This window comes from Muscardinus avellanarius (assembly GCF_963383645.1).
Source record: "Muscardinus avellanarius genome assembly, chromosome: 6".
Taxonomy (NCBI): Eukaryota; Metazoa; Chordata; class Mammalia; order Rodentia; family Gliridae; genus Muscardinus; species Muscardinus avellanarius.
Genome location: NC_137791.1, coordinates 135400504 through 135426021, shown reverse-complemented (window position 1 = coordinate 135426021; position 25518 = coordinate 135400504). Strand labels below are relative to the sequence as shown.

At 55.6% G+C, this 25518-nt stretch overlaps 1 protein-coding gene across 1 annotated transcript in view; it reads left to right on the top strand.

Moving 5' to 3' along the window:
* LOC308264166 (uncharacterized protein C4orf50) overlaps window positions 1–20642 on the top strand; it is a gene marked incomplete at both ends in the record, with an annotated part of 39268 nt that extends 18626 nt beyond the window's left edge. Inside the window, 8 exons of the mRNA XM_080697283.1 lie at window positions 2424–2475; window positions 3397–3511; window positions 4623–4750; window positions 6684–9107; window positions 15660–15833; window positions 18183–18239; window positions 20089–20271; window positions 20544–20642. Of these exons, the coding sequence (XP_080553409.1) occupies window positions 2424–2475; window positions 3397–3511; window positions 4623–4750; window positions 6684–9107; window positions 15660–15833; window positions 18183–18239; window positions 20089–20271; window positions 20544–20642 (3232 nt within the window). The remainder of the gene's footprint in view (window positions 1–2423; window positions 2476–3396; window positions 3512–4622; window positions 4751–6683; window positions 9108–15659; window positions 15834–18182; window positions 18240–20088; window positions 20272–20543) is intronic.
* Window positions 20643–25518: the final 4876 nt, after the last annotated feature.

Here is a 25518-nt window from a genome sequence, read left to right as displayed (position 1 = left end):
TCAGGCTCTTGAATGCTGGGATTATAAGCTTGCGCCACCACGCCCGGCTGAGACCCCTGTTTCAAAATAAAGAATAAAAAATAGGGCTGGAGGTGTAGCTCGGAGGCAGAATGCCCCTGGGTACCATCCCCAGACCTGCAAAAAAAAAAATAAATAAATAAATAAATAAATAATAAATAAATAAATAAGAAAAGAAAAAAAAAGGCCTAAGCCTGCATCTCAGCCACTCAACTCCCATGATACATTAAGGAAGTTCTCAGGAGGGTACAGAACAACTGTGTAGGGCCATCTGCACACACCTGTGATCCCTGAACTTGAACTTGGGAGGCTGAGACAGGAGGATTGGTTTGAGGCCAACCTCAACAACAGAGACCCTCAACAACTTAGCAAGAGCCTGTTTCAAAATAAAAAAAAATTAAAGGGGCAGGGAGTGTAGTTCAGAGGTTGAATACCCCCTGGTCCAATCCCTAGTCCCCCCACCCAGGGAAAGACGTGTGCACAGTGATGTCCGTCTCGGTGCTGTTTATAGTTGGCAGAGATTGGAAACAAGACAACAGTCCCACAAGAAGGAGCTGACTGGGGAGTGCGAGGCTGAATACTCCAGAGTGAGAAATATTAAGCGGCCATACAAAACCACTCTGCAAAATAATTTGTGGGGAAACGATCCTTCTAAGAAGCTGAAGGAAAAATACACAGAGAAAAAAACGTACATTTTGCATAAATAGGTTTACAGTGTCGATGCACAGGGAAATGTCTATGCATAGGAAAAAAAAAAAAAAGCCTGTCTGGATAATACTAATACATTAGTGTTTGTGTCTAGATATCCTCCAATTCCTCATTTTCTTCTTTTTACTTATCTTTCAAAAAAGTGCACACTAAGCCTAAAAGCAGACGAGGTTACAGGCAAATGTTTCCTTAAGTGTTGAAATGCAGGAAGGCCGGGCGAGGCTGAGCAGAACTCAGAGCAGAGAGAGAGAGAGAAGTCCCGGATTAGTTCACAAAGGAGAGTTGTCCTGTTCTTGCTGGGTGCCCCTGAACAAGCCGCCCTCCCTCCCTGAGCGTTGATTTCATCGCTTGTGAATAGGTGAACTAGACAGCCAGGAACGTTGCGGCCTGGAGGCAGGGATGTGCGTGCCTCTGCCCAGGGCTGTGTCCCCGGCCCCTGAGCAGCGTCTGCCTGAGCTGAGCTCCTAAGTGTTTGGTCACGTGCACTGAAACCGCCTGGGTACCCTGACAGCAGCCAGGAGGGACTTGCAGTAGGCGGAGTTGACCACTCCCCCTCACGATGCACGAGCGGCCTCCACACGGCCTCCAGCCTCTTCCTTTTTCCACGGACTCCTTCCTCCACTTGTTCTCACTTTGATTTTTCTGCCTCTTCCTCTCTTTCCCCTTTCTCACTCCCCTCCTTTCTTTTCTGCCATCTCTCTCTCCTCTCCATCTCGCTTCAGTGATGTTTGAAGCCTGATCGTTCTGATCAGGTGGGGCGGGTGACAGGCTGTGAGCGCAGGCTTGGGGCGAGGTCCCTGCGTGGGCATCTGCTGACAGCTTCAGGGCCACTCCGTGCTGTGGCCAGGAGGTCACACAATGCAAACTGTGACACAGACGAACAGGAGGTCACGGAGTGTGAGGAGGAGGCCGCCTTGCGAGGGCTGTGTCACACAGTCGCTGGTGGACACCGGTCCTTTCCCACCTGCCCCTTAATTTACTGCCATCTTGTGTGATCGGTATGTGCCCAGGACAGACCCCTGATGAAATCCCATGTCCAGATGAGAGGTTGAAGTTCAGGATCATGGGGACAGCGCTTGCCCCTACAGCCCACCCCCTGACCTCTGACCCTCAGCCCAGCCCCTGACCTCTGACCCTCAGTCCAGCCCCTGACCTCTGACTCTCAGCCCAGCCCCTGACCTCTGACCCTCAGCCCAGCCCCTGACCTCTGACCCTCAGTCCAGCCCCTGACCTCTGACTCTCAGCCCAGCCCCTGACCTCTGACCCTCAGCCCAGCCTCTGACCTCTGACCCTCAGTCCAGCCCCTGACCTCTGACCCTCAGTCCAGCCCCTGACCTCTGACCCTCAGCCCAGCCCCTGACCTCTAACTCTCAACCCAGCCCCTGACCTCTGACCCTCAGTCTTGCTGGCACACAGGCAGGTGCGGTGGAGGTGGGAAGGGTCAGAAGCAGGAGGACCTGGTCCAGTTCACACATTAGTCCCAGCACTTGGACATGGAGGGGGCGGGAAGTGAGGAGTTGGAGCAGGGTCTGGGGAGTCTGCGTGGGGGACAGAGGGCCATCAATGCCCTCTCCATAGGGCAGGCCAGCCAGGCAGAGGGAACAGCATGTGTGGGGCGCAGGTGCTGGGGCAGGCCAGGAGGTCAGGGGAGGAACCCGCAGGACGCTGGCATGGCCAGGACAGCTGATTGCCCACAGATGGCCTCCGGGGCCCGCCTTTGAGCTGGGCATCGGGCTGATTCTGAGCCCTGTAGGTCCGGGGTGCACAGAAGGGGTCTCCCTGGAAGCCATGGGAAGAATGCAAAGGGAGGCAGGAATCCCACGCAGGGCACTGCCAAGATCAGGGTTCCCACCTGGGGGCGGGCGAGGCGGGGCCAGGGCATTTCCTGTTCCTTTCTGTTTTCCCATGCCTCGAACAGCACCTGCCACCTGGCCAGAACCTAAAAACTGTGGGCTCAATAAGTGTACTAGCAGCCCTAAACTATCTGCTTTCCTGCACATTCTGTCAAACATTTATTAGGCACCTGCTGTGTGCCAGGCCAAGGTAAAGAAGCTCATGGTGCATTTGAGAAGGGGGGCACCGGCCAGTCGCACCCTGAACTTGGCAGGAGAAGTATCCCTTGGGTGAGACAGGTCCTGGACTCCTTGGGGATGTTGGGTGAGAGCTGAGGTTTCCTACAGCCCCACCCTCCATCCCAGTAGCAGTGGGGAGGAGTTACCCCGGAACCATTGTGGTCTGCCTTGGTGTGTGTGGGGGGCTGCTTCCTGGTGCACTCAGCTTGCTTTCTGAGCTTCCAGGGGAGAAGGTGCTGGCCTTGCAGAAAGCGGGCTGAGCCTGTGGGCTCTGCTCATAGTTGGCACACGGGACTGTCTGGGACCCCCAGCAGACACCCCCCTCCCTAGGTGGCTGGAGACCTTGGTCCTGCGCAGCTGCCTCTTGGCTGGACAGACAGGTGCCTTTGGAGACAGAATGCTGCCCCTGTTATCGAGAGGGGCCCAAGTGCTAAGAGGAGCAGGGGTAAGCACACAGCTGTGTGTCCTTTGCCCTCTGGGCCTCTGTTTCTCCACTTTGGAGGGAACCTGAGCGCTTGTTGGGAAGTACCTGTGGGGATGGGCTTGCAGCGGATGCTTCAGGACGCTTGTGACTCTGGGATTCTTTGTCTCCCTCAAGGATGCCCTGGGCTGTGTTCAGGACGACCCCCTGCCCCTGCCCAGGGAGCAGGAACTGGATCCCTGCAGAAGCTATGACCGGCCCCACGATGCCCCTGAGCCCCGGGCCACAGCAGGTCAGTGGGCGCTGCGGTGCTGGGGACGGGCCAGCACACCCGATCCTCACCCTGTCCTGGTGACGCAGGGGAGGGCTGGGCTCAGAGAGGCTGTGCCACTTGCTCAGTCTCACAGCCCGTGAGAGTGGGATTGGAGTCCTCAGGGTTCCTGTGATTGAACCCAGGGGTGTTCTACCTCCGAGCCACATCCCCCTCTGCCCTTTTTAATTTTTATTTTGAAACAGAGTCTCACTAAGTTGCTGAGGGTCTAAATTGTTGAGGCTGACCTTGAACTTGCAAGCCTCCCATTTCGGCCTCCCAAGTGCTTGGATCACAGGTGTGCGCCACCACGCCCGGCCTGCAGGTGCCTTTGACTGAGGCCAACTAGGCATTCAGACTCACAACCTCCACCCTGGCGGGGTGGCAGCCAGGGTCCTACCATGACAGCAAGGCAGAAGAGGGCACCTGCCTTTCTGGAAGTCCCTGTGATGACCAGGAGCTGTTCTGCCCCCGCCCAGGTGGCAGCTCACGTCTGAGGCAATGAGTCTTGTACCTGGCAGCGCTGGGAGCTGCTGGGGCTCAGAAGCCCCTTGTGCCTGCCCTGACCCTCACGGGAGCCCGGTCTGCAGGCTCCCTGCTCTGCCGTGGTTACTACAGCCCTCCAAGGCCAAGCTCAGCCCAGGTGGTACTATCCCCATATACCCAGGCAGAGGTGCTCATGACAGGCGCGGTCAGCTCCTGCACCCGAGCCACCGAGTCAGCGTGGGCCACACCTGCCCGGCCACTCTGTTCCGTTCATCTCACGCCTGCTGTGCAGGGCAGGGGATGATGGCTGTCCCCTGCTTGATGGACAGGGCTCCCAGGGTTTGGGAGGTTTCGTGGGCTCCACCCCATATGCGGGCATTGTGGTCTGTGGTCAGCAGAGGTGGCTCGGAGACCTGGCTCCTCTGCTCCCCAGCTGGTGCCATCCCACCTCGCCCAGCCTCAGTTTCCTCCCCTCCAAAGGGATTCAGATGCTCAGGCCACTTTGGGGAGCCTTTGTGGGCTCACAGGCCTTGAGTCCTCTTCTAGCAGCAGGTGATGTGGGGAACCCCTAGGAGGGTGATTTTAACCCTGAGGTTCTGTTGTCCAGGCCAGGGCTCAGAGGGGCCCGGTACCTGCGACCCCGTTGGAGCTGGACAAAGGCCCTGTGTCGTGGTGCCAGGCCTGGATAGCGTGGGGGAGATCTCCAGGGACTCCGCGGGGTCCGAGCCTGAACAGGTGAGGCAGAGGCTTCTGTGTGGGCATGGCCTGCTGGGGCCTCACTGGCCCTACTGTGTGCACTGAAATGTGGTTGCCCGTGGGAGGTGGGAGAAGGGGGTAAGGAAGCTCTGGGTTTGGAAGAACATTCTGGAAATGGTTGAGAGGGAGTTTTGAGGGGATGGCATGTCCCAGGACCTGGCTAGGGAGGGGAGGTAGGGGAGCCTGGCTGTGTGACTGGGCTCTAGCTACCAGGTAGCCATGGCTAAGCCCCAAGTGCACCCTTTGCCCACCTCCTGAGGCTGTGCAGAACCCTGAGGAGCAGAGCCCGGCAGGGGCTGGCATCAGAAGCTGTCAGTGCTGCTTGTTGAAGGCAACATTCCTGACCCCCAGTGGCCCCTCGGCCCACTCCTGAACTGCGATAACATTGACTGGCTCCCCAAAGCCCATTGGAGACAGCTTGGCCCCAGGTCCCCATGTTACTGATAGAAACAGGCCCCCAGGCCTCCGCTGCTGAGGGCCGAGTCCTGGGAGGGCCCGGTGCCTGGATTCTGACCCAGGGCTCTTTCCACCCTTTGGGGCCTTGTTGCCCTGGACACAATAGGCTCCGCCTTGCAGTGGCTCAGGCCTGTGCTCTGATCTCCCGCCTTTTCTCTTGCAATATATGTATATATATTTGGTACTGGGGATGCAACCCAAGGACATTCTACCTCCAAGCGACACCCCCCAGACCTATTTTTTATTCTTTATTTTCAAACAGGGTCTCACTGAGTTGCAAAGGGCTTCACTAAGTAGTAGCTGAGGCTGGCCGCAAACTGCAATCCTCCTGTCTCAGTTTCCCAAATACTGGGATTACAAGCACGTGCCACCACGCCCAGCTTCCCTTGCAATCTTTTAACTTTGAGGTGCCCCATTTTACAGAGGAGGAGCTGGAGGCTCCACGAGGCTGAGAGGTTTGCTCAGGTCCTAGGCAGGATCAAAACCATGTCTGCACTTACCAGGGATAAGCACTCCTCTCCTGTAGCATGAGTCCTGTTGGAAGGCAGAGAACAGAGGCTGGAGTGCGGCCTGCAGGCGGTGCTAGGGACAGCGAGGCGGTGGCCCTCGGCAGGTCCCCCTTGCAGGCCTTCAGGTGTCCCTTCCCAGGCGCCACCTCCAGGGTGAGGGGCCCCTCTCTGTCTTTTCAGTCTTAGACTTGCAGCCTCTCTCCAAGGTCCTGGAGGCCCCACAGAGAGCGTGCCTGCAGCCTGCCAGGTCACAAGGACATAGAGACCAGGGAGAGCCCAGAGGGCTCCGGCACCCCGGCTGAAGCATGCCTTGGCACACAGGTGCCGTAAACCCTGCCCATCTCTCTGGATAAACGTGTTGAATAGTGATGTAGAAACATCTTCAAGGCTGTCTAGAAAACTCCTATGGTGGGTCCCCATTGCCCTGGGCCTGGGGCTGAGGAGTGCTGTGCGGAAACTGCCAAGGTTCCCATCTGCGCCTCCAAGATGGTAGCCATGAGCCACATGGGGCCACGGAGCCCTTGAAGCGTGGCTGGCGCTGGCACAGACTGGATGTGGACTTAAGTGGCTTTCTCTCGCCCCGTGGTGCTCGTGGCTGGGCAGTGGGCAGCGGGGCATGCTGGAGCAGCGCGGTGCAGATGTTCACAGGGCGTGCCGCGGGAGGGCGGTGAGGAAGGAGCTAGTGGGGGTAGTGGTCAGAGAGCTGCAGGGTGGTCAGCAGCCTGTGCGAGGAGGAAGCCGCATTTGAGTAGCGCTGTCAATGAAACAAGGGTGCGCCCTGAAGGTCTCTGGGGAGAGAGAGACGCTGGGCAGCTGGAAGGGCTGCCAAGGCCCAGGGTGGGGGCAGCACCGGAGGCCTGCGTGGCTGGGGGAAGAAGCAGAGGGACCATCAGGAGACGAGGGAGACGTGGGGCCGCCTCATACCTGACTTCTCTTTCCATCCACAGCTTACTCTGGCTGAGCCTGGCTTAGATGGGCAGATTCTACTCCTGGTGTGTGGCTGTCCCCCAGGGCGGTGCCTGGACCAGTCACTCCTCCCGCCAGGCCTGGCCCGGGGCTCAGAGAGTCCCGCAGCCTCTCCAGCCCAGGAGCCCCTTCTCCCTGTGCAGACCTCCACACTCCTGCTGTGGGGGCTGGCTGGGGACCCCGAGCCCCTGCTGTCCCTGCTGCTCCAGGAGGCCTGCCCAGAAGAGTCCCGAGCCCCAGAAGTGCTGGACACCAGGCCCCCGCAGGCCCTCAGCGGCACCGTGCATCCTCTCTGGCCGGGTCGCAGGACTAAGAGTCAGGACCTCTGCTCCCGCCAGGGGTCTCCATGCGCTTCAAGTCATTCCTTTCTCAGGAGAGGACCCAAGGGGCTAAAAGACACGTGGGACCAGGGAGAATGGACCCCAGCAGAGGGCGGAGAGGAGGCGGAGGCGAGGAGGACATTGATCAGGATGGAGGGAGAGCTCGGTGAGAAATGGCAGCCAGGTCAACGAAACCATGACAACCCGAGCCTGGGGGACAGCATCTGCTCCCCAGAGGGCCTGCAGGAAGAGAGAGAGACCTCGGAGACCCATGCCACCGTCTCCTGCCCTGGGCCCCAGCAGGAGGGTCCAGTGTCTCTTCTGCATGGAGAGGACCCTGTGCCAAAGAAGGCCCTAGACCTGAGCAGGAGGAGGAGGGTGGACGGATGCTGCTGGAGCCCCCTGGGAGGGACGTCACCAGCGCAGGAGGAAGCAGCCCCAGCCACCTGCTCCAGGGCTCAGGGGAGCAGAGAGCCTCGGCCGCCTGGCAGTCAGCTCCCTGCCAGGAAGGGCAGAGCCATCAGGAGAAGAGCCCTGGGCGCAGAGGACAGAGGGGATAATACTCTGCTTCCGCAAGAGGCAAGGCCTGGGGAGGGAGGACGGGGAGAGGAGGAGCAGGGGCTGCATCAGACAGCACCCAGCCCGGCTCTCAGGGACGTCCCCGAGGATCCTGACTCCCAGGCGCACCAGGACCAGGAAATGCTTTCCTCCTTAGGACAAGGTGCTTCGTGGCAGTTTCCCAGCCCGGCCGTATCAGACACTGAGGAAGGAGCCACTGGTCCTCCATGGACTCTGAGCCAAGAACGCCACCGCTGTGCTCTCCAAATGGATGAATTTGAGAGGGCCATGGAAGCTTCTTTCCAGCAACTGGATAGCCTAAAGGTCGTCAGTGGGGGTTGTGGGAGGAAGAAGTCCCTGCTCGGGGGAGAGAATTGGAGCTTTGCTCAAAGGTGGTGCACTGGCGGGGAGGAGCGTGCCTGCGCTTGGCAGGTCTCAGCAAGCCAGGGTTCACATGTTAGTCCTACAGAGGAAGCAGAGCCCCAGGGCAGCGGTGAAGGTGTCCAGCTGGAAAAGACACAGGCCCTGGGCGCCTGTGAAACTCTTCCAGGGATGGCAGGGCTGTGTGGTCTCCGGCTCTCCCCGCCTTGGGACGCCCTGGACAGGGCCAGGGCCAGCTTTCATCAGCTCCTCTCTGCACTGAAGAAAGAGAGAAGCCAGGTTTTACGAGAAAATACCACACTTCGGGAAGACCTAGAGAGATGCCGTCGAAGTACTTGTGACCTTGAGAAAGAGAGAGAGAGAGAGGCCAGCCAAAGGCGCAGGCTGCAGCGGGCCAACCGCGCGCTGGAGGGCGACCTGGCCGGCCTCCGCGGGGAGCTGGGCCAGTACCGCCAGGTCATCTCCGACCTGGAAGACTGCAATGGGAAAAGCTACAGGAAGATTTCCGAGCTGGAAGAGGAAAATGAAAACCTGAAGAGGAGCCTGGGCCGACGGCAGAAAGCCGCGTCTGAGAGCGCCCGTAAAGCCGGAGGCCTGAGGGAGCACGGCGCCCAGGAAGACGGGGAGCTAAAGGCGCTGATTTCAGAGCTTGGGGTCAGCTATAAAGAGCTGATAAAGGACCTCATGCTGGGGATAAAAGACATGATTCGGGCCCTGAGGGGAGAGAACAGGCTCCTCCTGCACGGCGTCCTGGAGCGGGACGCTGCCTTGCAGATGAACAGGGCTGGGGAACATGGTGGGGGTCAGGGGGAGCCCCCCCAGGGAATCACCAGGGGGACGGTGGGCAAAGTGGACAGAGAGGTGCAGGGGACTCGACTTTCAGGGCAGCTGATCACGAGGGCCTGCGGGCCGTTCTCGGAGGAGGAAGTAGGCATCCCTGGAGGGCTGGCGGGACCTTCCGTAGACTCGGGGGAGTCTAGAAGCGGTCCGTCACTCACATGGAGAAATGCTGAAATCCTTGATGCCCTGCAAGGAGACACGAAAGGAACCAGAGGAAAAGAAGCGTGTCTGGAAAAAGAGGAGGATGGACCGTGGTGCTGTGTGGACCGAGGACAAGCTGGCAGGTCCCTGAGCAGCGGCCCCCAGGTAAGATGGCCCGCTAGCCTGTAGTACCTCTGCCCCACGCCCAGGTGGTCCTCCAGCAGCCCAGGAAGGAGCTGCTATCTGGCCCCACTTACCAGGTGGAAAAACATACTAGGCGCCGGGCATGGTGGTGCACGCTTGTAATCCCCGCGCTTGGGAGGCGGAGACAAGAGGATCGCGCTGGTTTGGAGCCAGCCTTGCTGGCTTAAGAAACCCTGTTCCACATAAAAAAAGTCCATAGGTCTGGGAGTGTAGCCTGTGGGAGTGTACTCCGGAGGTAGAAGGGCTTCCAGGAACCCCAGTACCACCAAAAAAACATACTAGGCTCAGAGAAGTTAAAGGGTATGCCTGGGGTCACACAGCTTGCAGGAGGAACAGGGACCCTCACCCAGGAGGTCTGGCTTCAGGTCTCCGTTTGGCCTGCGGGTGAGACTTGACCTGCCCCGCCCACCCCAGTGTGGGTCCAGAGGAGCACAGAGGGTGCTCACTCTGAAGATCAGACCTGGGGTTCTCTGATCGAGGGGTCTCCCAGGCACCCAAGCCCTCATTCTGCATATAGAGTCTTAAAAGTTACCATGGAAAAAACAGTGGACCAGGGACCACCATAAATAGGCCCAGCCCCAGAGACCCTAGAGACCCGTGACCCGGGCCAGACGTGGGTTCTTCTCTGAGTCGCTTCCCTCAGCTGTGACAGCTCAGCCTTGAGGACTCTGGGGGTGACACGCTCATGATGCCATCGGTGCTCCTGAACGCCACGCCCTGCGGCCTGGACTCTCCACCCTCTGACTCCTCCCTCCCTTCCTCTGCACCTGGCTGTGCCTGCTCCCCTCTCTCCTCTCCGCTCCCCTCCTCCCTCCCTAAGTCCTCCCCGCCCTAGCAATTTTATCCGCCATTTCGAAGAATCAGCTTCCGGTCTTATGGGTGGTCTTTGTTATTTGTTCGTATTTATTTCCTTGGCTTATTCTCATATACTATGTTCTTTCTTCCACTTTCTTTTCATGCGATTTGCTGTTCATGGTCTTGCTTCTTGCGTTGAAAGCTCAGGTTGCTGGCTTTTCGACCCTTTTGAAATCTGTGTCTTCAAAGCGCCACCTCTTCCTGTGAGCAGCCCACACATCCCGATGCCCTGTCCCTTGGGTGGGAAGCAGTATGGTTTTTCATTCCTGTTGTGATTTCTTTGTTTGGTGGGTTACTTGTTTACAAGTCTGTCACTTGAATTCCAAACCTACGGAGGGATTTGTGAGTTAGAGTCTTGTTTAACAAGTCCAAGTTTTCCTACGCTGTTGTCAGAAAGCAAACGCTGTATTATTCAAATTTTTGGAAACTTGTTGATACTAGTTTTACTGACCATGCTGTGGTCTATTTTTCTAAGCACACCCCATGGTCAGCGGGTACCTGCGACTCTTGACTGATCAACTCCTCACGCGCCCTCGGCCGTGTCCTCCGTTTGGCCATTTACCCAAACGTGTTTTAACATCGCCAGCTGTGCACATCTGTGTATTATTTTTGATTCCCATATTATGAGGTTATTTATATTGTTTTATTTGTTTGCATTTTTCCGTTTTTCTCCTCTGTTCTGTTTCCTTTTATTCTTGGCCCCACGCCTTTGTGTCCGGCATTAGAATCATATTTTAATGATTACTTTTGTTTTTCAGTAGCTTATTAGTATCATTCTCCTAGTGAGAGAAATTCCAACACATAACTCTTAATTCTTTAAATTCTCCTTACGGTAGTATTTCCACCGTCTTTCAAATCACGCCAAAATCTAGTACTGTAGTGCTGTCTATTATTTTTTTCTAGGATCACTTTTGTCGTGTAGGTAGCTCGGGTATGCCGAACCGTACAATCCCTGCTGCTGTCTTCATCTCACACGCGCCCCTAACTTTACACATTCTTGTCCTGCTGATTCTTCCTTCCACTCTGTGACTCTGTTTTCTTTCTGCTTTTAGAGCTGTCGTGTTTCTTGGAGTGAGGGCTTGCTGGTGATTGATTCTGTCAGTTTCTTTTTCTGAAAACAATTTTTTCACCACCCTTCTTAAATTTTTTTCGCATTGAATTTCAGGTTTTTGCTAGCAGGTCCTCCCCCTTCTTTGATACTTCTGGGTCTCATACCAATGTCTTTTCTCTCCGTGCTTTCTATCCAGGGGTCAGGTGTAGTTATCATTTTTCCCCATGAAAGAAGTGTGTTGCTTGATTTCTGACTGATTTTAAATTTTCCTTTTATGAACTGGGTCTCCGTGGTTTGACTGTGATGTGCCCATGGGTGGTTTGATTTGCATTTATCCTGTTTGGTTTTCCTCAGCTTCTTGGAGTTGTATATTTATGTCTTTTATCAGACTTGGGAAAACACTTGGTGGCTATTTCTTCAGATATCTTATTCTGTTTTTTTGTTCTCTCCTCATAGGAATCTAGACTTTTTGACTGAATTTCACAGATTTTTGAAAATTGTGATTTCCCTCTTTGTGCTGCAGGTTGGATCTTCTATAGAGCTTTCTTTTTCTAATCTGTGTCCACTGTGTCTAACCCAGGGTGCTTCCTCACTTCAATAATCATGTTTTACAGGTCTAGAATATCTTAGAGAGGGAGAGAGAGGGAGAGAGGGAGAGAAGAGAGAGAGAGAGAGAGAGAGAGAGAGAGAGAGAGAGAGAGAGAGAGATTGATTCTCTGCTGACGTACTCCATCTTTACAAGTACATAAAATATGGTTATTTTGTGGGCTGTGTTTGCTAACTCCAGTATCTGGGCCATCTCTTTGCCTGATTCTATTGGCTCTTTTGGTTTCTGGTGAGCAGCCACCACCAGACCAGTCCTGTTTCTTCAATATTTAGAAATTAAAAGGTGTGTGTGTGTGTGTGTGTGTGTGTGTGTGTGTGTGTGTGTGTTGGACTTAGTATGGTGCCCAGTGGAGATCCCTGATTACCACCCTCTTCTAGAGAGTGAATTTTGCTGCGGCAGCTCGTTGGACCTTTGCAGCCCCTGACTGTACCAGCAGTCATCTCACTCCCGTGCAAGTCTATTTCAGCTTCGAGCCTGCTGTGACTCCCATGGTGTGGCCCTCGTGCCTTTGAATGATGTCAGCGGAGTCCCCAGACATGCACCAAGGCTGCTCCACCCTGGTGGAGTCAGTGCTGCCAGCTCTCAGAAGCACAGGACCCGAGATCTCTCTGACAACCAGGCCCCCTCCAGCGCTGTCCACTGCCGTGCGCAGAGCCTCAGCCCGCACCACACAGTTCATGATTCAGCCAGGACTGAGGGGTATTTCTAGCACCGTGTTGGGGTTTCTCCTGTGCAGCACTCTCCCTGCAAACCCCGGCTGCCTTCACACCCTGAGTGCCAGCGCTTGGTGCCCAGCAACACCACCGCTCTGTTTTCCTGCCCTGTGGTTTGTAAAGTGTTTCAGGGAGAATCCAGGGAACTCTGGAGCCCTGCTTTATTTTTCTGTAGGATTATACTTCCACCTTGCTTGCTTTCCAGTGCCTGCAAAGAGTTGTTTTGATATAGCTTCCCCAGACTTCACAGTGTTCCAATCCCAGCTATCCTGGCCTTGTAGGAAGTGACTCTGGACCTGGGATTTTCAAGGTTGGAAAGAAATAGTGAGGAATAGCCAGGGAGCCGGGCTTAGAGCAGGGAAGAGCCAGGCTCACCGGACGGCAGCAGCCAGCATGGCCGGGCCATGGGGGATCAGCAGCGTTGGCGTGGCCGGGCCATGGGGACCAGGAGGGTTGGAGGGAGATGCAGCTCAAGGAACTGACACGACGTGGATCACAGGCAGCTCGCAGGCCTCCTTAAGATCTTCCCTCACAGCAGCCCGGTGTGGTGGCACACGCTTGTGATCCCCGCGCTTGGAAGGCGGAGACAGGAGGTTCGCACAGGTTCGAAGCCAGCCTCAGATACTTAGTGAGGCTCTCAGCAACTTAGTGAGACACTGCTTCCAAATAAAGTATAAAATAGGTCTGGGAGTATAGCCCGGAGGTAGAAAAGCCCCTGGGTTACACACACACACACACACACACACACACACACACACACACACACATCTTTCCTAAGTACAGCATACTTTGAGCAGGAGAACAGGATCTAATGTACACTGTAAATAGATGGCTGTCTGCTGCATGGAAGAGGCCTGGTGGGCTGGCGGGGGTGGAGGGTGGAGGAGTTGTGTTCTGTAGCCAAGAGGCGGATTGGACTAAGAAATTTAGACAGGAATGGGATCCGTGGGCTTCGGGGGTGGACAGAGACGGGGGTGCAGAAAGCTCCCTTGTCTTTCACCCCGATTCTGTTCCTCTTGGGCCTAAAGCCCACTTGCGGCCTCGTCACACAGTTACGAAAGCCAGGTCCTCCCTGGAGTGCTAACCCACCGAGGGCCTCAGAGCTTCAGCTACGGCTGTCTACACTGTGACCTGCAGCCCTAGCTCGTCTTCCGCAGCCTTCCCCTGCCCCTGCCTGCACCCTACTTCCTCCCGGGAGCTGCTACATCCTCAGCTCTCCCGTCGGGGCAGCCCCCGGCCCAGGCTGGGCACACATCTCTTCCCAACTGAGTCCTCTGACGTCACTGTGGTGGCCGGCCCTTGGCCAGGGTAGAGCTTCTTTTACACCAGGTGAATGGATGGAGACTGTGGACTGGGACAACTCTGGCCTCGGGCCACACTGTGGTCGGGCCTCTGGCTCGGTGCCTCCCGAAGGCTGAGCAGCCTCCTGGCCACCCTCGCCACCCATGTCCTTCTCCCCCAAGGGTGCTTCCCTGCTGTCCCCGGAGCACATGCTCTCAGTGCCTGCCGTGTGGCGCATCCCAGCTGACAGGCAGGCTGCCGCGCCTGCCCTCATTCCCTTGAGATGATACCATGGCCACTTTCTTAGGGTCTGTGGGACAAAACCTTTGTCCACGTCAGTGCCAGGGGAGGGAGGCAGCGCGAGCCCCCAGACTTCCCCAAAGGCCAAGTTGTTTTGAAGTCTCGGAGCTGAATTCTAGGAAGCCATTCGGAGCACCCATCTGCTCGTGACGGGCCAGCCTGTGAATCTCAGGCCCACGCAGTGTGCATTCCCGTTAATTAAAAAACAAGATCCCAGTCTGTTCTCACAGTCCCGCTTCACAGGGACAGGCCCCTCCGCGGCCACAGAGTTGCATGGAGCCGGCCCTCCCACCTTTCTCCTCTCTTCATTCTCTTTCCCAACAGAATAGCACAGGATCATCCCTTATCTGCTCCCACCAGGACAAGAACGACAGGAGACCTGAGCTCTGAGGCCCTAAACTTAAAGGGAGGCTGGGCGGCTCCAATTAAGGGGAGGGCGTCTGGGAGTTTCTGCCCCCACCCCAGGAAGGGCACCCTTGCTGTGAGCATCATGGCTCTCCTTAAGGGTCTCAGCAGAATGACATGAGAACTTAACGATGCCCGTGCCTGGGACCCTGGAATCCCCGTTGTGATCTTGGGCGAGAATCCTGAGGCGTATCTAAGCGTCACACGCAAGGGTCTCTGTCACAACCCACAGTGTTTGAAGGACCCCGGCACTCCGCGCGGCTATGGCACGCTGCCCAGATACTAAGGACAGCGTTTCAGCTGCATTTGATGGGGCGGGGGAGGGATGCTCATGGCCCCAGTGTCAAGGGAGAAAAGCCAGAGATGCTTATTGTTTATTAAACTTTAGAATGGAAAAGTATGTGTGTGCAAGTGCGCGTGTCTCCTTGGCTTTGTTATACATGGCTGTGAGTTATTCTTTAACATAAGGACTCAGCGTGCTGGGCATTTGGGGGCAGTAGCACCCCTCGAACTTAACACACACTCCCCTCAGTGCTGAGTCCTCGCTCCTGGCCACGCCTTCCCTGGACCACCAGGTGAAACCCGCGGCCCCCACGCCCATCCGAGAAGAGAGCGAGGGGCCGTTTTGTGCTGAGCTCAGCAGTGCTCATGGGAAAGCCATCATTCTCTGTTTTATATAAAGACCTGAAGCTTCATAGAGCGAGCATGTCCTATCTTGCTTAGGATGTGAAACTACGTTCATCACATTGTAGCTTGGGGTAATGGTGACTGACCGCTGTTAAACCAGACTCTGGCTTAAGAGATTCTAGTGTGCACGTTTTTGAGAATAATACTCTAGGATGATATTCTGGGGTTCCTTCGCCCCTTCCCATGCCCCTTCAGGACATCGAGGACAAGCCACACGCCCATGTGTGTGCAGAGCCAGAGAAAACACGGGCTTAAAAACAGTTGTGCGGGACAGGAGCATTTGTCCTGTGTCTCCCTCCCCCCTCCCTCTCTTCCTTCCTATCCTCCTTCCTTTATTTCTACTGTAATTGTATCTCCAGGATACACCCACAGACCTTTCTGTTCTTTATTTTGAAACAGGGTCTCACTAATTTGCTAAGACTGGCCTTGAACCCTCAATCCTCCTGTCTCAGCCTTTCAAGTATTGTGTTTACTGGAGTACACCACCATGCTCACCTCGTTTTCTTATTTTTTTAATATTTTTTTAACTGTGAGAAAAATGGTTTGCTAAGGTACTAAGGCAAGTTACTTGCAAGATAACCTAAGGCTTGCACTCAAATCTGCACCTTCCGCAGCTCCAGGACACAGAGGCCAAGTCATCCGAGGAAGACCCCAGGCTGTGTCCCCAGCGGCTCCACCACCGGGTGCGGACCCTGCAGTGCCAGCTCCGAGACCAGGCGTCAGTGCATCGGGGGCTGCAGGCGGCTTATGACGAGGCCGTGCGCCTCCAGGACCAGCTCAAGAGCGAGGTAGGCTGGGTAGGTGCCTCCCTCCCCCTCTCAGGAACGTCCCGCACCTTGGAGTCTGTGAGAGTGGAAAGAGAACTAGCTAAGGTCTTCCTGACCACTGCCAGCAATAACCTAAGATCCCTCAGATATTTAAAGTATAGGGCAGCCTCTGTCACGTAAGATTAGAAAAAATAATGAGATGGTTTTTTAAAAGTCAAACAGCAGCTGGGCTTGGTGGCGCATGCTTGTAATCTCAGTACTTGGGAGGCTGAGACAGGAGGATTGCAGGTTCGCGGCCGGCCTCAGCTACTTAGTGAAGCCTTCCACAACTTAGTGAGACCTTGTTTCAAAATATGGAATAAAAAATAGGCCAGATATGGTGGCTCACGCTTGTAATCCCAGCATTTGGGAGGCTGAGACAGGAGGATCACAGGTTCGCAGGCAGCCTCAGCTACTTAGTGAAGCCTTCCACAACTTAGTGAGACCTTGTTTCAAAATAAAGAATGAAAAATAGGGCAGGGGGGTATAGCTTAGAGATAGAATGTTTCTGAGTTTAATCCCCAGTACCACATAAGAAAGAAAGAAAGAAAGAAAGAAAGAAAGAAAGAAAGAAAGAAAACTCAAACAGCTTTAAAATGCTACATAAAAGTTAAAACCTCTCCTCTACAGAAAAGGATGGATCTGATTGTAAAAGGGCCATTTGTCATCCACGTGGTTCTGGGTCTTGACCGTGGTGGTGCACTTGTGAGCCTCCTGGGGCAGGGGTGGGGGTGATAAAAATACAGACCTGAGTACCACACTCACTCAAAACTGGAGAAATCCGAATCAGGTCAGTGGGTTGTATCCATTTCAATCCCTTATTGCAGTATTAGACTATAGTTTTATAAAATGTCTCAACTGGAAGAAAACATGCACAGACTCTCTTCTGCAGTGTGTCTCATGACTGCATCCATAATTATCTCAAATTTTAATTAATTGATTTGAATTGATACATAATCGTTATACATAATCTGTGTGTGTGTGTGTGTGTGTGTGTGTGTGTGTGTGTGTGTGTGTGTGTTATTACAGGTTAACCCAGGGACGGGCTACCTCTGAGCTATACTCCTAGCCCTATTTTTATTTTGAAACAGGGACTTCAGTCGATTGATGAGTCTCTCTTTGCTGAGGCTGTCCTTGAACCTGTGACTCTCTTGTCTCAGCCTCCCAAGCACTGGGATTGCAGGGGTGCAACACCACGCTCGGCTTGTACACCATCTAAAGAGTCCCCAACAAAACTGTGAACACTAATGAGTGAATTAGACATGTGACTTGAAAATATCCCCCCGATCACTGGGTGGTCTTTTACCTTCTTTTCATTTGCTTCCAATTGCAAATGCCCAGCCCACAGTTCACAGCAACAGAATCATGTTATGTCCTAAACTGGGCGGGGACAAGGTTTAACCAAAGCCTGCACGTGTTAGTGAGCGGCTTTGGAATAGAAGACATTCTGCTTGAATTTCATGTGTTGACTGTGTTCAGAAAGATGTTCCAAAATAGATCTAGACATGCCCACAGGAGCCACGCTGTTAGAGCAAAGAAGTAGAAACAACATGAATTTCCATAAACAAAGGGCTGGTTGAATAGATATTTTAGCCTCATGAAGAAAGAATCTACAGGATTGGAAGGGGATGCAATCTGTATGTGTTGATGTGGGAATAATACCAAGATTTTCTATTAAATGACAAAATAAGCTGCAGCGCGTTTTGTGTAGTATAATTTCTTATGTGCACACACACACACACTAACACACACACTAACACACTCTCACACACACACTCACACTCACCCCCCCACACACTCACAAACACACTCACACTCACACTCACACACTCACAAACACACATACTCACACACACAATCATTCACACACACACTCACACAAACTCACACACACACTCACACTCACTCTCACTCTCACACACACACTCACACACACTCACACACACATGCATTTTGATTCCTATGGCTACATAAAGCTGAAACTGGAGATCAGGAGACGGGGGAGAGGCGGAGGCTTGCACAAGGGCACAGTGAGTGGCCGAGCTGGGTCAGGAGGGCCGAGCCGAGCCCCGTGTCTGGCTCAGGAAGCCACGTGTCACACTGAAGCTCTCTGTGGCTGTACGTGGAGTCAGGGGCCGGCAGGGCTGGGCCTGGAGCACCACAGCCTCTGTCCTGATCCTGCTCAGCGGGGATGGGAAAGGCGCCTCTTCCTGGCTGGGGGTCCTCACGCAGGGAGAGGGGAAGGGCAGGAGCTGGCCCCAGGCTGCTCAGCCGGGGTGGTGGTAAGCGGTGGCCGTGGCGGGGTGTCATTAAACTGCGCTTACCTTTCAGCTTGCAGAACTTCAGAGGCGGCAGCATGAAGAGCGCTTGGCTGTGACTCCTCTGAAGGTAGCGTGTCCATGGGTTGGGGTGGCCTGTCCCTTTTCTGACACCAGTTTAGCGTTTCCCCATTAAAACACTGTGCATCTCCATAGTGTCAAAATACTAGGAGGAATACAGAAGGCCAAATCCCCCAGGCCTGGGAAGTAGCATTTCCCATCTTTTCTTCCAGTCTCCGTTATCATGTCTGAGATCTACCACAGGTACCCGTGTCCCGTGCTGCCTGCACACTTGAGCCCTGTGGGCCGTGGCTGGATGGTCTATCCAGAAAGGTGCCTCCCAGGGCGACCAGCCTTCGAGGCTGTCGCCGTTCATGCCTGGCTGAAGGGAGCATGCGGTGACTCCATTCGAACACCAGTGGTGGTTTTCAGGTCCAAGTGGCTCAAATTTGTCCCCCCTGCCCCTCCATGATTACACATGAACACTTGTTTCAGCCAGCATCCTCACTCTGTGACCCAAACTACCTGGCAACCACAACTCAGAGGAAGAAGATTTATTTGCTCACAGTCCTAGAAATTTCAGAGGGTTCAGTCCATGGTAGGCTGGGTAAAGTCTGCGGAGTTCAGGGCGTGGCGGCTGGAAGCAGGGAGAGGGACAGAGGGGAGGGGACAGAGACAGGTCCATGGTGCCCAAGGCCACACCCCAGTGACCCCTCCTCTAGCCACACCCCACTGCCTATGTTACCACCCAATAAGTCCATTAATCTGTCAATGGATTTATCCACTGATGACACTGGAACCATCATGATTTCACTTCTGAACATTTTTGCATTGCCGACACATGAGCCCTTCTGTGGATAGTCTATATCCACATCACAGCAACAGGGCTTCCCCGCCTATCCAGGTCCCATCGATATCACATGTATGTTTGAGACAAATGCCTAGAAATTCACTGCTGACCCACGTGTTTGCTAGCTGGACTTAGAAGTTGGCTAAGGCAACTTATTTGATCTGGGCCTGTGTTGGGCAAGGGGCAGGAGGCTCTGCCTGTCCTTTCTGGTCTCTAGGTGGACTGGCAGGGACGAGCCCGGCGCGGGGCACCCAGGACCCCTGCTGCCCGCAGAGTCGCCCTCTCTCTGGGGGCCTCCGTTTCCTCAGCTGTTAAAACAGAAATTCAAGCCAATATTCCCTAGAGTCTGAAAGTTCCACATCGTCTGAGCTTTGCGTTTGCATCTATAAGACAAGACTTGGGGCGCCATGGATGGAGAAGTAGAAAGTAAACTGTGGGGATGGAACTTACCAGGCTGCCAGCCCCCGCCTCTGGGATCATTGCTTATTACACACCCTTGATTTATTTTAATTAATTAATTGATCAATCAATTTTTTTGCGGTCCTGGGGATGGAACCCAGGGGTGTTCTACCTCCGAGTGACACACCCAGCCCTATTTTTTATTCTTCACTTTGAAACAGGGTCTCACTGAGTTGCAGAGGGCCTCACTAAGTAGCTGAGGCTGGCTGCGAACCACAATCCTCCTGTCTCAGCCTCCCAAGCACTGGGATTCCAAGCGTGCGCCACCGCGCCTGGCTAGACATCCTTGATTTGAAAGAGGACTGGTGCCCCCCTGTTTACAAACATGAGTGGGAGTGAGCATGCCATGCCCTGTGGGTGTGCCACCTGTGCCCCTGCTTGTACCCTAGTAGCCCATTGCACGGATAGCAAGTGGAGAGGCACTAGGGCACGGAGCTGGCAATGACAGAGCCCAAGTCCACTCTGTGGACCCCGGAGCCTGGGCCCCATGGGGAGGGGTCCCAGGGCACCGCAGAGCTGGGGTGGGGTGGAGAGCAGGTGCCACCTGCCGGGCTCCTCGCTCTGCTGGGCGCTGCTCAGGGCCCAATACCCATGGCCTCTGCCCTTCCAGGCCAAGCTGGCTTCACTGGTGCACAAGTGCCGGGAGAGGAACCGCCTGATCATCCACCTGCTGCAGGAGCTGCACACACACGGAGCCGAGGACCACCTGCTCTCCGAGCTGGCGCAGAACATGGTCAACGACGAGGCGCTGGCTGAGTACGCGGCTACCTTCCTGACCCCCGGAGGCCCAGAGGTATATTCCCACACAGCCTCATCCTCCGCCTGGCCTGGGCTGCCTACCTGTCCTACCCTCCCTCCCTACGTCTGTCCCCTGGGTGTCCCTTGCTCCAGACTGATGTGAGAGGGTGCACCTGGCAGACCTTGACCCCTCGAGTGCTCACAGCACACGCAGGGGGCAGATCCCAACAGCAACTTGAATTCAGCATCAGACACACATCACGGTGTGTTGTAGGTAGCCTTTCCACCCGTGGCCCTGGGCCTTTGCACCACTGCTCCCGCTGGCAGGATGCCTGGCCCATCAGCAGCCTCCTGTTCCTCCTTCAAGGACAGTTCACTGTAACCTTGCCCAGGCAGCTGCCCCGGATCCCGAGGACCGCACAGTGAGCCGCGTGCTCATGGGTGTGGCGGACATGGCTTGTACTGGGGGCTACCCTCCTGCTCTTTCAGGAGTTTGCTGGGCCAGAGCCGCTCTGCAGCCCTCTGTCTCCCCAGTGCCTGGTGCAGAGACGCTGCACAGGGAACTTTTATTGAATGAATGAGATGAGGAATCAAGTGAATGGGGATTTCCTTTCTTGAAGGTCAACAAAAGAGATGAAAGCCAGAGGGTCCTGAGTCTCCTTGCAGGTCCTGTGGGTGGCGACAGGTGCAGGTTCCGGCGGGTCCAGAGGGCGTGCTTCCAGGGCTCTGCAGGGCTCTGAACATCAGCATGTCAGACACCCATGGGTGTGCAGTCCCGTCTGCCCACGCGCACACGCAGCCCTGTTCCTGGGCAGGAGCCAGCGACGCCCCGCAGACTAGTGCCTAGCCACTCCTTCTGGTGTGAAGGGGAAGGCAGCTCGGGGTAAACACAGCTGTCTTTTAAGCCGCCTGGGGGCTCTGCCTGCTGGGCTGCTAGGTTGCTCCCCCCCGCCCCCAGTCCCACATCTCTTCCTTGTCTCTTCTGCAAGGCCAGCCTTCACAACCGCCCCACAGCCTCCAGAGAGTCTTAGATGTCCCAGAGTCCAGATGTCCACATGGAGCCCTGGAGGACACAGGGCCTCTCGGGGCATCTTGGTAACTCGGCTCAAAGCCAGAGCTTGAATGCAGGGCCCAGGACTCCAGGTCTGGTGCTCCTCTCTTTGACTGAGGGGTTCAAGCTCTTCAGAGATGGATGGGGAGGAGCAGAGGGTGGAATCTTGTTCAAGTGTTTAGACAGTCCTTGGGATAAAGTAGGTGCCTAATAACTGCTGAGTGAGGCAAAACTAAAGCCAAGTGCCAGGAAGTGTTGGGCACGGGTGTCACCCTGGGAGCCAGCTGGTTGTCTGCAAATCAGACATTCTAGCAGGAAGGGCCTCCCCTCCTAAGGGCTGCTCCTCAGTCCTGCAGGCCCTGAAGCTACATCCACCATGCTCACTGGGCTTGGGCAAACCGGTTTACCATACCCAAATTCACAGAGACTGATGTATAAATCAGAAAACTTTTATTAATTAATAATCTATAAAAATAGAACTAGGCAGGCATTGGGTGCATGCCCATAATCTTAGTACTTGGGAAGCTGAGACAGGAGGATCTCGGGTTTAAGACCAGCCTCAGCAACCTAGTGAGACCCTGTTTCAAAACAAAACAATAAAAAGGGCCGGGGATTAGCTTGGAGGTAGAATGCCTTTGGGTTCAGTCTCCAATACCCCCAAATAAATAAGTAAATAAATCAAACTCTGATGCAGGCCCAGGTTTTTGCAGGCAGGATAGGTGGGTAAAAATCTGCCAGCATACTTTCCGTAGTTACGTTATCCGAAATGTCAAATACATTAGTTGGCTTGTTCTTTTGTTAGTCGGTAACCGTGTATAATCAGGTCACTTGGGAGCCTGGGAGGCAACAGGGAGATTGGCCGGATGCTTCCATTTCCTGGAAGGATATTGTCCTGGGCCTGGGACGCCCCCTCAGCCTGGCGTAGACCTTTGGAAGGCTGCGGGGCCTGCTATACGCACTGTAGCGGCCAGCTGCCCGGGCCAGGCACCTTTGTTCAGAACCTGGCACCTGCTCCCACTTTGCATGGTGGCCTTAGCCTACCCTCGTTCATTTTGTGCTCGTTTATAACCCAACTCTCAGGGATCACCCCATTTTCAGGGTCCAGAAGCCACCAAAGGCCGGCTCTGCCTTAACGCCACATGTATTTATTGAGCGCCCCCTGCCCTGTGCCAGGCTGGTGTGGGGTGCTGGGCAGAAATGGGGAACCAGACAGTCCTCACAGCGAGGCCTGTGAAGGCAACACACAGGCGCTCAGACTTCCCCCTGTGTGACTTTGGGCGAGACCCTGAATTTCCTTGCGCCTCAGTTGTTATCATCTGTAAAATGGGGCTGGCCCATCGGCCTCGTGCCTGACAGAGGAAGCTTGCCAAGCGCCTTGTGCTATGGGGTCTCCCATAGGGCGAGAGGCTGGTCCTCGTGCGGGCAGCTGACAAGAGGCCAGGAGCCCTGTCTCAGCTCCGCCACCGTCTAGCTCCGTGACCTCAGGAGGGGACACGTCTGTGTCACACGGACTGTGTTCAGGACTGTTCTGTACGCCTGCTGTGAAGGTGCCCAGGGAGCCCGCGTGAAGGCTGTTATTGTCCCCTCTCCAGAGGAGGAAACTGAGGCTCAGGTGATGCACATGGCCGTGCCTCTAAGCGGCTCTGACTCAGCCTCAGCGTGTTTGGTAACATGCCCAGCGTTAGCGCTGGGGCTTGAACTGGGCCGTGGGAATCCACACAGCAGCCCAGTGATGGCCCCAGGCCGGGCAGGGTTGGCGGGAAGGTGGGACAGGTGTCCGGAAGGCAGGCAGTCCCCTATGACCCTGGAAGGCTGGTGTTCAGTGTGTGACGGCTGTCCAGGTATAAGGCAGGGAGGAAAAGCTTGCGGTGGGTTTAAGAAACCAAGAGAGCTCCCGGCGGGCTGCAGGGCGGGGCCCAGAGGAGGCACAGGGCAGGGGAGGCTGTACTGAGGTCGCAGCACTGACCACGTTCCTCATCTGCCTTGGTTCTGTATGTAATAAACGAAGACAGGCAGGCAGGGAGAGTGGTCAGGCTGAGCCAACAGGGCCTCAAAGCCCTGAGAAGCCTGAGCCCTTCCTGCGGGTGGCGGCGGCTCCCCACTGGCAGCTGGACAGGGAGCGAGCGAGTCCAGGGCGCTTTGTTTTATGGCAACAACGGTCCTTTGAGAGAACACAGATGGGATTCCCGATGGGGCCTTTGGGCTCTGGCTGAGGGCCGGGAGGCTGCCTGGCAGCTGGGAGACACTAATGGGTTTGAGGCAGATTTGCCAGAACAGAGAGAGGCAGGCCCTGGGCGCCCAGGGGTGGGGCTGGTGGACCTTTGAGGTTAAAGCCTGCCAGAAGCTTTCCTGGAGGGCCCAAGCCTGGGTGCTCACAGCGAGCTGGGTGGCTCCGGTCCTTGTCCTGGAGGCTTACACTAGCCACAGACGGTGAGACAGGATGGGCTAGCCACCTTCATTCATTCCCTGCAGCAATGGTGGCCGTGACGCCTGCTGCCCCTCCCTGGGAAACATCCAAGATCAACTCAGTTCACTCTCCCAAGTGGTCAGAGAGCTGTCAGGCCTCCTGCCATGGGAGGGCGCTGCAGAGCCCCACTGCTCCAGGAAGGGGGCCGTGGCCTGGAGCTCCAGGTGGCCGCCTGGGCATCAGGGACCACATCCCACAGCAGTCTCTGTCTCTCCATTTCTTCTCATGCTGGTTTGGGTTGGGTGGAACTGAGCCTCAGCTGGGCCAGCACGCATGGCCTCTGGTGGGGCCGCCGCCCACCAGGACCGGCATCTGCTGATAGGTCCCCCTGCCTCCTGCCTTTGTCTCTGGCCCACAGCATCCTAGGTGGCTGCACCCCCCCCCATCTCCTTCCTCTGGCCCTGCTGGTCCTATCTATTTGGGGCGCCTGTTCTGGGAAGGTGGGTTCCCCGAAGTCGGCCAGACCAGGTGCCCCATGTCTTCGGCTGTGGACACTGGGGTCTCATCAGCTCCTGCTTTAGCTGGAGATGGGGGTGGGAGAGCAGATTGTCTCTGTCCTCAGACCCCTGAGACCTCTCTGAGTTCTCGACGGCACCCCATCCTCCACCTGGCCTTGAGTGGCCAGGGCTCAGGCGGCCGTGGCCCTGCAGGTCCTCCCCAGCCCAGCCCCAGGGGACTTAGTTTTTCTGGCTCTTGCCTAGACCTAAGCTGTTGACATTCATAAGTCAAATGAGTCCTTTTTGCTTGCCCCTCCTGTGACCTGGGAGGCAGCCGGGGTTCCCAAGGAAAGGAGGAGGAGGTGCGGCTCTCCCGGGAGGCATGCCCTGTGCCTGCCTCAAAGATGCCATCCAGGGCCTGGAAGGAAGCTCTGTCAGAGAAGTTTGTGGTGGCCCTCCTGAGCTGCCTGTGTGCCTGGGGTGTAGGGCTCAGCATCCTCTCTCCAGACACAGGAAAATGCCCCAGTTCTCAAGAAGTGCCCTCCGTGTGAACATGGCGCTGCCCTTACCTTTCAGCCTCCTGCACTCTCAGGCCAAGAGGCTCCTGCCTCCCCAGGCTGAGGGGCTCTGTGAGCTGGGCAAGACCCCGTGCCAAGTGCCCAGTGCAGCACCATATCACAGGTACCCAGCAGGGCTTGGAGACCTCCAAGCAAAACCAAAGCTCCTCTCCCCTGTGGAGCCAGAGGGCCCTGGCTGCTCTCAGTGGGGTCCTCTGCACCTGAAAAGATGCAGAAGGCCTGGAGGGAAGCTGCCCGCCCTGCTCTTCCACTCCTGAAAGCACCTTGCTCTCCTCTGGGTACCAGTCAGCGAGAGCCACGTCCACGTGCGGGCCCAAGAAGCGGAACCCATCTGAAAGAGGATGCGGAAACTCGGGCAATTGAAGAGTGACTCCCCAGATTCATTAAACCAGCGACCCAGCCTGGCCTCCAAGGACGCAGGCAATTATTTTCTCTTTAGAATCTATGTCTTACGAAGTTTAGAATAATCCCCCAAAAGTTCGGGTGGGGAGAGAAGGGGAGTGGAGAGCAAGGACAAGCCTTCTCTCCTGCTCTGAGTCCAGCACTTGGGAGATGCCGGCTTGCTTCCTCTGCAGAACCTGGAGGAGCGCAGGACTTCTGCCCTGCGGGTGGCCGGGCGAGGCAAGGAGAGATGACCGGCCCGGCCGTGGCACAGAACCTGTAAACGGCAGAGCCGGGGAGCGGGGGTAGACAAGGAGCCATTGCCCTGCTCCAGCACACAGGGACGGCAGACCCATGAAGTCAGCTTAATGTGTTTATAGCTTCTCTG